General features: G+C 39.6%; 1 protein-coding gene and 1 long non-coding RNA gene across 2 annotated transcripts; one reads left to right on the top strand and one right to left on the bottom strand.

Moving 5' to 3' along the window:
- Positions 1-1510: 1510 nt before the first annotated feature.
- LOC131684869 (eukaryotic translation initiation factor 1A, X-chromosomal) lies at positions 1511-4534 on the bottom strand. Its single transcript, XM_058968097.1, has 2 exons — positions 4186-4534; positions 1511-2472 (listed from the first exon to the last, which is right to left on the bottom strand). Exons 1-2 carry the CDS (start codon positions 4387-4389, stop codon positions 2230-2232), a joined length of 447 nt encoding a protein of 148 aa, XP_058824080.1. The 5' UTR covers positions 4390-4534; the 3' UTR covers positions 1511-2229.
- Positions 4535-6406: 1872 nt separating this feature from the next.
- Positions 6407-9637, top strand: LOC131684868 (uncharacterized). The gene is made up of 7 exons (XR_009304693.1): positions 6407-6570; positions 6650-6874; positions 7155-8125; positions 8188-8301; positions 8361-8620; positions 8683-9020; positions 9075-9637. It is a non-coding gene; the product is annotated as an uncharacterized LOC131684868 (long non-coding RNA).
- The last annotated feature ends 2869 nt before the right edge of the window (positions 9638-12506 follow it).

Genomic DNA, 12506 nt, shown 5'->3' with positions numbered 1-12506 from the left:
ATGTGCTAGTCCGTTTAGATTTTGGTTTGCTGAAACGAAACAAGAAAAGCAAAATAATTGTGATTAGTGTCGTAGTTATAATAAATAAGTAAACGATTTCTCCTCTGTTGTCCGTTCCCTTGTTCGTAGTCCTCCCTCCTGTTCCTGATCTGTTTGGGCCACTGGCTTTCCGTTTCCTTGGCCGTCACGCTCGATCCGCATCAATCCGCACATATCATGGCAGGAGAAACAAATGAAAAGACAAAACAAAACAAAATGAAAATAAATGGACGTCTGCTATCTGTGCCTAAATTGATGTTGCCTCTCAGTTTTGCATGACCCAGGGGGGACTTGGCCTTGATCCCAATGCTCTGTCACCGATGTTACGTGATATTCGTTATGGAATATTCTTTGTTTGGGGGCCATTCATAAACAATGTTGTACTTTTTTTATCTCTGATCCGCTGATACGTCTAAAATTCATTTTTAGTTTTTATCTCGTTACGTGACGCTCTTCCCCTATTGTCAATATCCATCATCATTTATGAATGGTCCCCTGGTGATATATTTAGAGCAGACAATCCAATGAAAAATGGATTGACAGGATTTTAGTGCGCTCTTGGCGCCTTGTGTCACATCTTCATGTTTGTTATACAAGAATACCAAAGCATGCGATGTGATGACCGGAAGATTAGAGAAGCAACTCCTCCCCTTCCCCCCCCCATATGTTACCCCATTGAAGGTGATATCAAATTTATCGAAAAATACATATTCATGATCGGATAGAGACGGTTCAGTTTCATTTGGAACCTACCAATTTCCCAGCTCATGCGAAATTCTATCAGAGCAAAGTGTTATGTTTAACACCTCCTCCCTCCCATACCTCGCAAAAGTTGGTCGGTTTTTCACATTCAGAATATGGATATTTGTACTACTTATGTACTCTATCAGTTCAGAGCCTCTCAGATCGATGTTAGCTGCACCAAATGATGTGATGAGCATTCGCATCACTGCCGATGATGAGCGGAAGCCCATTTCTGCTACAATACGATACAACGCCTTTGAAATCATCAGAAGGAGATGGCTCGTTATGCGGTAGATATGCTGAACAATACATTTTTTTGTCTACTTACCGACAGTCAGTGTAACTGTGACAACACATATATCGCGAATTGTGTTGTCGTAAGCGTTTTGTACGAATCTGGGGGAAATTCAAACTGGACTGGAAGTATGAAGCACGTCTCCTCATGATTGCTAATATAATTTTCTACCAGGATTCAAGCTGCGAAATATGTATTCAAACATTTTAATAGATAAGAATACTCTCCTATAATAATTCGGAGCACTTTAACACTTTAAGGCCTTAAATTCCTTTCCATAATCTTTCTAATAAACGAGTTCAACATAACTATTGTCATCCATTTTGATTATAATCGACTAGGAGTTGCTAGAAATATCTCAGCTAGAGATATCTCAAAAGTGACCGTTAAGCTAGATGTCAGGCAAAGTTCGAATTGTATAAAGAACACACATTTCTCCCTCCCTCCTGTTTATTCATAAACAATACCATGATCGCGGTTAATGTGCCATTATATTGCTAACTATTCCTGCGGAAACGATAGTACAACTACGTCCTAATTACGTTTGCAGTTGATGTTCTGTAATTCATTTAAATGTATCCATTCAGCACGTGCGATAATAGTGAGTTTCGCGGGACACTGCACAGACTAACAGGATACATCCTATTTTTTTGGATTTTCACAAACTTTTAGTGGTTTATCTTGGGAAAGAAAAAAAAAATTCTGTCTAAAACAATGGAGTGCAAGTAATCTGGTGTTTACTAGGAAGTGTGATTCTAAATATGACCTATCAGAAAAAAAACTTAAAGCAGGAAATATTCTTCCTATTTAAACGCTTTCATTATTTCTCATGCTAGTTAATTTTCCCAGCCACTAGATAATCCGTTCTTGAATGTTGAAAAGACAATCCGTTCGGGTTCAGAAATAATTTATCGGATAAAACAATACATGTATATTTTGCTGTTTCGTTTTATGATTTCCAGTGATTGGGTAATAAATTCACTGGCACCAAATCTAGCTGTTGATGTTGTTAGCTATAATAATTTAGTTGTCATATATATATATATATTCTAAACAAATGACAAACTATCGCAGAAAATTTAACTGCCCTTGCTGCTACAAACGTTCGCTGATCCGTTGTTGATGCCGCTACTGTGGATTTTGCTAGCCGATCATATGGCATCCACGGCATCGACTTCCTCCTCGGAGCTGTACTCGTCACCAAACTCGATATCATCGTCCAGATCATTGTCGACGAATGTGACTGTGTCGTTGATGCGAACCGATTCCGGGAACTCACCGTAGGTCTTAAGATTTCGTGCCTCGTCCGGAGTGTACTTGAGGATGACGTCCGCCTTTGAGTCCTGATAATCGCGCAGTCCGATCAAGATAATATCGCCCTGGTTGATCCAAACCTGGATTTAGTTAGGAAGGAAAAATATGGTTAGATTGACAATAGAAGTGATTTCTAGAGAAATGTGTTACGCGATGCATTTTATTGAACGACCAATTCATCGGCGGATTTGAAATACTCCAACTTTCATAAATTAATCCGTAACGTAATTAGGGCTAATGTTTATAAGTTGACAAGCATATGATACGGGATCAAAGCCAATTGTCAAAATTCACTTTGGGGGGAAATTCATCACGAATCATTAATCGTCCAGCACAGTCGTTGATAGCATAGAAGTTTTTTTTTCTTTTGGTACCAGCTATGCACCATGCTAACAGTTTTCTTCTGAATTTCTCCCCAAAGTGAATTTTGACTTTTGAGCCCTAATCATATCGACATAGATCTTTCATTAGGGCTTAAATCGCAAATGTAAACAAACTGCGTTTTCGCTATTATGACATTATGCGATAAAAATACTGCAAGATTGAGGTGAAAATTAGTTAAAATGGTTTTTAGTTCGATTTATAATTAAAGAAAACAAAACGGCGAATCATGCATTTTCTTCGAGATTTCGATTTAGGCCCTTATTTTCATATGGAATATAAAGGCTAAACTTACATTTTTTGACAGAACCGGGCGTATACAAAATTATTCTTTAAACGGCGGTTCTATTATATAAATGATAAACAATATCTACTACGACCATGTCTACTCGATAGTTGTTGCACATAAACATTCGAATATTTCAATATTTTCATGTAATTCGAAGAAAAGATGCACGCGACCTTACATTTACATTGGCTTTCTATGCGCCCATTTGCTGAGCCCTATAAAAAAGTATACTGTCAAGCTCGCCCATTTACCCAGCCCTGCCCAGCAAGACAGAGTCAGTTTAGCCCATTTACCGCGCCCTTCTGAAAATTATGTACACGGTTTAGCCCTTCCGCAGATGGTGGTTGCAGAAGGGCGAAATCACGACTGGGATGCAAATTGGGCGTAAGCATTTTATTAGTTTCTACTCACTAAAAGCACATAGGAATTAAATTCTTTGTTATATTGTCATAAGGTTTAACTAAAGATGCTTCCGGAAAAACATGGTCATAAAGTAATTTATGCCTACAATAAAAACTACATTTAGAAAAGCATCGCCGAATATTGAAACTGATTTTTCTCCATTTAAGTACATTGCGACTTAGGCCCTAATGAAAGATGTTTGTCGAGATATACCCTATCCTAGCATCCTAACTGCTATTGTAATCTTTAGAATTGTAATTCAAAATGAAATATCAAAGGATTCCTCGACCTAAATTAAACACATGTAACAGGTTACCGTACGTTTTTAAATTACAAATTACAAAGAAGTAATAATTATTTATTGATCAAGGAATACTTAATATGACAATATTAGGGAACGGACCTAATCGTGTTTAATTCATCATACTAGTATCACGGATAAGTAGTATAAAACTTTTGAGTTAATGTCCTCGATGCTAAATAACAAAAGCAATAACAGTTTCAAACACAGCCATGACGTCATACAGTATTAATCAACATGAGGAAGGCTATTAAACGTACGAAGGGAGCGGATACTGCGCTGCACTTGCTTTGTCAGCAAATTCTTATGAAGGATTTTCTTCGGAAGTGCACTACGTATTTTTACTGATTCAAGGTGTAGAAGTTCTTTGTTCTTGTTTAATGAAAGGATTGTTTTTTATGGTTTGGTTCTATACGGTACCTTTTTCCTCAGTTTGCCTCTGATGTGACAAAGTCGTTTCACGCCATCGAAGCACATCGCCTCTAATCTACCATTGCCCAGCATTTTGGTGACCTGTGCGTATTCCTGTTCGTCCTCCTTGAAGATTAACTCGCGCTTTTCCGATTCATTTTCGTTTTTACCACGACGACGGTTCTTTCCTCCCTTTCCTTTATTCTTCGGCATTGCTGTCGCGACGGTTTTGATGAACTTTTCGGGGATTTAGCGAAGGAATTTTCCGAGGAAAAAATGTAGTCACTGGCAAACACACAAATGGCGAACAATCTTGCACACGCGAAAAGAGAGCTGAAAGCAGGTCTTCGCTAGAACTGACATTTAAAACCTTTAAAACGGATCGAAAAGTTTTAGCTCTTCGGCGCTGTCAAACTGCCAAACATAAGTGCGTTCAATGATGTAGAACGATTAATAAAGTGATGGTGGGAAATGACATTCGAGGGGTCTGTTATAAAAAGCCATACTGTTGGCATAATGGCAAACATAATAGAACGGAATGTCGGTATTTATAGTCGAAACATTGCATTTACAACGGTTATTTTTTTAACAGCAATGTTTTGGTTTCTGTACTTTCGAATGGGGTTTTCCATTGAGAAATCCCAGGGCGGTGGATTGCACTGGTGTTGCATTTTCCAGCAGGAGAGCGGGCCACTAGACCAGTGCAATCCATTACCAAGTAACCACGACGCTTCAAATGATGTAAAGTTAATAGTCTTAAATGAGTCGTTCGTAGAATGCGATAAAATGCTTCATTGCTGTAAATGCAACACCAATGCTTTTATAAAGTGGAAAAGGGCGATTAAGCGACTGATGTAAGAGCTGTCAAAGAAAGCATTTATTTTACATTAGTAACGCTCTTATAAAGCTTTAGTCTGCTAAAAGCATTACTAGATGCTGCAATAATGTTTGTTTCGTTTTGACAGTTCGATGTTATATAATACAACATAAAGCTGATATAATGTCAAAATGAAAATAATTAAAATGGAAAAATGAACGTTTTCCCATTTTCCACTTCTTCTTATTCGTCAGATACAACATTAACATCACCACAAAATTTCAATTCCTTCAGGTTTTTTAAAACAATTTTATGGGATCCGAACCATGATCATCTGACTTCAGCTTCATACGAGGTAGGCCGTTAGCACTCTTATCTATGGAGGATAGTTGCCGACGGAATGATATTTGCAATATATGAATAACGTTTTACATTATATTGCCTTTGTTAATGCAATGACACGTCGGTATAGAAGGAGAGGGGCAAACATTTGAGTAGATTAGTATTTATCGTGTGGCTCTCGGATCGCGAAAAATAAACATCAACAAACGAAGCAGAGTTCATTTTTCAATAGAGATTCCAAAACATGGTTAGTATTGACATCAAATTGCGCAGATGAAATTATGAGCATTTAGAGGTTTCTCTATGATATGCTTCATCTGAATTGCAAATTATAGGAATGCATACTCGTGTTGTTTAATTTCATGTATTCCTCAACGGAAATAGGATTGGTCAAAAGCTATGGGCGGTACAGTGCTCCGATATTTTTGCCCAATTCGTAGAAAATTTTCCGTTTGCCACACTACTCTCCATGTTGTTTCAGGTTGATATTTTTTGGTTAGAACATTTTCTTCATAAACGTCAAATTATTTTAATGTTTCATAACTTTTAGTTCAAGCATTATATGCTTTTCAAGTGTAGCGCAGTAGAGCGTCAAAGCATTTGTAAATGCAATGCGATCAAACACTAAGCCGTTGCTCTAAAGGTGTGTATAATGCCTGTTACATTGCTCATAAAAGGCAATGTCTTGAAACATTTGGGATGTTGTGTTATGGTAGCACTGTTTTAAGAAAGTAGTTTTAGAGCAAACGAACATTATTGATGTTAAAATAATGCTTCAATATAATGCAAGTGGTTATTTGGGTTGCCCTGGTATTTTTCAATGAAAAATGACATAAGATTTTACACAATACGATGCTCTTCGTTTTATCGTACATTTTATTTGTTATATTTTTAAACACATGTTTTCACCAACGACACGACCTGACACTTCATGAAAAATTCCGAAAAAAAAGTGTACACGAAATTAATCGCCAGTTACTAGTACATTGAGCGACCCCTCGGTAATGATAAAATATGAATTTCTCGCGCAACACTGTCTCAATTTTCCTAATGTTTATTTGCATACCCTAGCAACCAACATCCGTAACAGCTAGGAAAGAAAATATTCTGTTTTGTTTGCTGCAAGAATCAAACGCGAACTCGGACAACGAAACGGACAACAACGATCGAAACGATGGCAAGCGCTGCCGATAACTGGGTCAAAAAGACGACGGATCAAGAAATTTCTGCACTCGGTAAGTGTTGTTTTGTTATAACCTATTTTTGAAGCGATCATTGGGATGGGATTTGAATTTTTCTTTTTAATACAAATAGGTTAGCGAACTGAGTACATATCACCAAGGATAAGGATTCAGAGCCGGTGGCTGGCAGTCCAGAGAAAGAGAATGCGGAAAAACCTAGTCCACCGGCAGTAGAACCAAAGCTGCACCTGATGTTTGGAGTTCGGTAGCTACTGACTCTAGCAGCTCCTGAAGAAAAACAAGCTGCAAGAGAAAATGGAGAAAAAGCTTCCTCCGCGGAAGATGCAGAGGCATTCAAGTAAGACGAAATCTGCAGAAAATTTTGATTAGGACATAAGGAACATTGAGAGCCTCTCTTTGTTTACTTTCTCTTTCGATTATTATGACGTCGCTATAACACTTTGCACTAATTTTCCAGTACATAGCCGATGGTTTTTACTAAAATATTAGGCAAAGAATTGAGTACTAAATATTGAAACGACCCCAAAGAGAATCTCATTGTTGCTTACGTCCTATTTTAAATTTTCTCCCGAAATATTCTGTATCAGCTTTAAAATTATCCATGACTAATCTTTTAGCCCGGCGGATGCAAGTTTGCTAATGAAAGATGTTCGCTAAGGTCTAGTAGAATCAAAGCTGGATCTGGAGGTGCAGCGGAAGGATTCTTCTTCGCCGATTGGTTGGTTAAAACTATCGAAGCTTTGCACATGAAGCAGGAATTACTACAGAGTCTATGCGATGGGTTTCAACGCCCCTTCCAAAATTCAGGAGATGGCTCTACCTACTCTGTCGACCGGTCCGCCACGGAATATAATAGCCCAGAGTCAGTCGGGAATAGGAAAAACCGCTGCCTTCGTGCTGGCAATGCTCAGTTGAGTCCATCAGTTAAAAAACTATCTGCAGGTGATTTGCCTTTCCCCACGTATGAGCTGGCAATTCAGAAGGGGGAAATAGCTGCCAAAATGGCAAAGTTTTGTTCGGAAATCAAACTTCCTTACGCCGTTCGCTGTGAGGAGATCGTCAAAGGGGCGAAGCTGACTGATCATATCATATAGCTAATGGACTGGGGTATAAAGTTCAGGACGTTCGACCTAGTTTTCCCTTTTTGTACTGGACGAGGTGGGTGTTATGGTCGGTGTTCTTCTCGGCCACGTACGAGCGCGAGGTGATGGAGTTTGCCGAATACATCGTGCCCAATCCGATTCGGCAGGCGCGGGAGCAAGAATCACTCGATAACATTAAACAGTACTACGTCAAGTTCCGCAACCAGGACGAGAAATTGTGTGATTACCGTCGGACAAGCGATCATTTTCTGTCATATGATGTATAGGACAGTTGTAAACTCCAAGTAAACTTATTTTCAGAACTGTTAATCGATCGAAACAGGTACGCAAAACGGCCGGTTGGTTGACCGGCAGGATGTCCCAGGATGGTCACTCGGTAGCGGTGCTGTCCGGTGATCTAACGGTGGAGCAACGGTTGGACGCTCTGGATCGATTCCGAACCGGACTAGAGAAGGTACAGATTATAACGAACGTTTTGTCCAGGGGTAAGTTCTACCACTTGATTCTGGCTACAGCACCAGGTTACGGAGAGATTCTTTCGTCTTAGGTATCGACGTCGAACAGGTGACCATTGTCGTCAACTTCGACCTGCCGATGGATCAGCAGGGACGAGCCAATTGCGAAACGTATCTACATCGAATTAGACGCACCGGTAGATTCGGTAAGTATGACTCATTCTTGTGATCCTATAGATTGTATTTCTTCCCACTTCTTTAACAGAACGGAATCACCATCAACCTAGTGGACAGTGATCGAAGCATGATGATTTGCAGATCAATCAAAAAACACTTCCGGAAAAAGATTCAGTTGCTAGACGCGGAGAACTCGGACGAAATTGAAAATTGCTAGACACCACTGAATGTGAACGGTCGTGTGGCGCGAATCCACCCCACTTCATCTGGCTGCCGGTTACAATTCTTTGTTTCCTTTAGTATCTCGAAGTAACCGAACTGAACGGGAATTGTAGGAAAAAATTACATGTGAGTAGAAGTTTAAGCTATAAAATATGGTAATATTTTGAATTCCAAACGCAAATTTTCAGATAAATACAACACAGTTAAACCCATTCCTCAACCGGCTCGGATTTCTGAATGGAGTCAGTATGGTTTCCAATTCAAATGCAACAATCGATTCCGACCGGATTCGGAATCGGTTGTTGCATTTGCGCTGGAATCCATACTAACTCCATTTAGGCTTCCGAGTGGTTTGACCGGGAAGAAGCACTGTGTGTTGGATGCTTGTTAGGTTGATATTCATCGACTGAAAAAGAACCTCAACCGAACTCAAAGCTGTACACCCGTACAGTGGTGACATACCATTACATGCAGTACCCCACTCAATGTACCCAAAGCGAAAACAAGTTCTCGAAATTTCGTAAAGGTGCTCAATTGAACGAGCAAATTAAAGACTTCCTAACACTGTTGCACATTGCAGCTGATAACTCACACTACAAGATAATGGACGTGCTGCTGCGTCGCGATGCCAAGGTGGATGCGCTCGATGGACTCCATCAAACAACGCTAAATCGATTAACTAGATAAGATAATATTCAAGCTTGTCGACTGTTACTATCGTTCAACATCGATACCCAGCATTGTATCTCTGCAGGGCCGCCCAGTTTGCTACAGAAAATGAGCTGAAAAATTTTCAAGATCCGCCTTCAGACACAATCGATCTAGAGTGCTAACTCTTGGAAGCAGCCAAAGCCGGTGATCTAGATACGGTTCGACGGATTGAGCTCTCAAATCCGGTGAAACGTAAATTGTGATCTGGATGGACGACATTCGACTCCATTCAATCTGGCTGCTGGCTATAATCGGAACTGCTGGCAATTAGGGGGCTATTTCAAATGCAACACTATTCGTAAGACATTCTGTAGCATTTGAAGCAGTTTATACTGGTTGCTAAAATACCTAGCAAAAACCACAGCAGCGCGCAGTTTCTCACAATGCGATTTTTTACAATAGTGTTGGTGTTGTTTGTTTGTTGATGCACAATAATAGTCATTAAATAGAAAGATTGTTGAGTTATGTATAACTGGTTTTATTTATCCGAAATCTTTAAAATAATAAGTTCATACAGCGAATCGTTGAAGTTTAAATTTCTCTGAAATTCATTGGTGACTGACACCGGGTTATTTTTCGGCTGCTATATGTGCGATTTTAGTTGTTTTCAGTTAGGAAGCAAAGCAATATGTGGGGGCAGGAAAATCCTGGTTCTGACTATCAACCGCAATATATGCACCTATGAGCGTACACGGAGAAAAAATAACTAAATTCAAAGGTAAATTAGTGTAGAAAACTTCAAATTGCTGTAAATAGGGCTAATATTATAAATAAAAACAGTTGAAACAAATTTCAAAACGCATCATGTTCCGATTAAATAACGGAGAGATTCTTTCGTGCCTTTCGTTTTCTAGCAGATAACATATCATTCGAGTTATTCGAAATGGTGCTTTGCTATTAACAATACATGCAGAAAACAATCAATTATGTGAAAACAGAAAAAATTGTCGAGGACTGCCTTCATTTCAGTTTGATTTTTTAGTAATATAGGTAAATTATGAATTGGGCAATAGATGTTGGTACTGTTCTTTGCCGTGTTTGAGCGTCGTCCGGTTTTCAGCATGTTCAGTTTTTTGTACGTCTGTATCCGCTGGCCTTGAAGGACCAACGTAGCGCTGTACGTAATATTAACAGTGACATCCTGGGCCCTAGCTGGTGATGATCGTATCGTATGATCGATGCCCCACTACGAGGTCTACGGTCTTGAAATCGCAGAATTTGCATTTAATTGGATTCCTCTGGATTGCTTGACTTCCAGTTACTGCGCCGTGCTACTGACAATGTACCCCCGTTGTTTGTAATCTGGGTCCAGATTTGTTGGGAATTGTTGCGAGTTTTTGAGTCAATTCAACTGACTCGAAATCCATTCCGCTGTTAGTGTTTATCAGTGTACCAGATGTGTCGGACTATCTGCATACATCCACCATTTCTTGCCGAGATATTCACCGTTTTGACACGTTTTACTGTACATTAAATAAATCCCTCTGTAGAACTTTGGGTTTGTTTTGTTGTTGCTTTAGTTTTCCCTTCGTAGCCACGGTAACTATTTGAAATAAGTAACAGATTCCAAAGTGTTGCTAGTTTCATGCATTTTCTCATGAAGTTTCTAATTTGACAGTACCAGTTACCTGAGTCACTGAGGGGTAGTCAGATTTGCGATACAGTTTTGGAATGCCAGTGTCTAGTCGTGTCGTTGTTTTCACCATTACGTCTCGTTTGACCGCTTTGTGGAGCGTTTTCCGATCTTTAAAACTTTAGTAAGTAAACTCGAAAATGACATTTCTTTCCAGCATGAATTTTTCACATTTCGGACATTTCAATATCTGGCAATCAACCAAAAATGTCTGGAAAAATCTGTCACTTAACAGCGACCTCGAAGTCATTTGCCCTGATAGAATTTTGCATGAGCTGGGAAATTGGCAGGCTCCAAATGAAACTGAACCGTCATAAATATATATTTTTCGATCATTTTGATGTCACCTTCAATGTGGTAACATATCGTAATCCTAAATCTACAAACCCCTTTTTGGAAAACTTGGCGACTAAATTTCATGGATATTTTCCAACAATTAGTCAAATAGACGACTTAGATGACGTCATGATTACGACAAACTCATTCATATTAGCATCCTACGAAGAAGCTTGTCCACTTCGTACTGTTAAAACGACCAGGGGAACCCCGTGGTGGAGGGCTGAGCTTGAAAGAATGAAGAAGGTTATGAGAAGAGCTTGGAACCGGCGTCAGCGTGATGACTCCATGGCTTTCAGGTCAGCTCGTAGTGCATATAAGAAATGTCTTAGATCTACAGAACGGGCTGACTGGCAAAACCTATCCACTAATGTCTCTAGTTTGAACGAGGCTAGCAGATTAAATAAAATTCTCTCCAAATCGAATGATTTTCAGATGAACTCCTTAAAAACCAGAGATGGTGTTTTTGTGACGGACGAAAAAGATGTTCTTAATTGTGTCTTCGACACACAATTTCCAGGTTGTATCGATCCGGAGTTGAACAATGTTCACAGATCTCATGGTGATTCGGACTCGTGGGCGTTATAACGAACATTGGATTCCTCTGAATCGGTCAAGTGGGCAGTTGAAGCTTTGCTCCATACAAATCACCCGGAAAAGATGGAATACTTCCCGCGCTACTGTAAAAGGAATTTGATATTCTTAAACATGTCTTGAAAAAGATTATGCTTTCCAGTCTTGCTACCCGTATATCCCGAAAGCATGGCGAGAAATAACTGTTAGATTTATTCTTAAAGGGAGGCGCTCAAGCTATGAAGAAGCCAAGAGTTTTAGGCCTATCAGATTAAGTTCTTCTCTTCTGAAAGCATTGGAACGGATAAACGATCATCACATCAGGAACTTTAGTTTAGTTGAATATCCACTGCACACAATGCAACATGCATATCAGTGAGGAAAATCCACGATCACTCTGCTTCACGATGTTGTTTACAACATTGAGAAAGCCTTCTTGATCAAGCAATCTAGCTTGGGTGTATTCCTAGATATTGAGGGTGCTTTGGCAATGTGCCCTTTCAGTCTATTCTGGAAGCGACGCGCGGTCATGGGATACCTGCATGTACATCGGGTTGCATAAACGCAATGTTTAGTAACCGCATACTTTGCTCGTCACTGCGACAGGCTGAGATACGGAAGTTGAGTATTTGCGGTTGTCCTCAGGGCGGCGTTCTGTCTCCATTGTTATGGAACTTGGTAGCCGACGGCTTGTTGAAGAAACTCAATGAACTTGGATTTCCAACCTACGGGTTTGCTGACGATTACCAAATACTAATT

Source organism: Topomyia yanbarensis, chromosome 2, assembly GCF_030247195.1.
Source record: "Topomyia yanbarensis strain Yona2022 chromosome 2, ASM3024719v1, whole genome shotgun sequence".
Taxonomy (NCBI): domain Eukaryota; kingdom Metazoa; phylum Arthropoda; class Insecta; order Diptera; family Culicidae; genus Topomyia; species Topomyia yanbarensis.
This window is presented reverse-complemented; position numbering and strand designations above follow the sequence as displayed.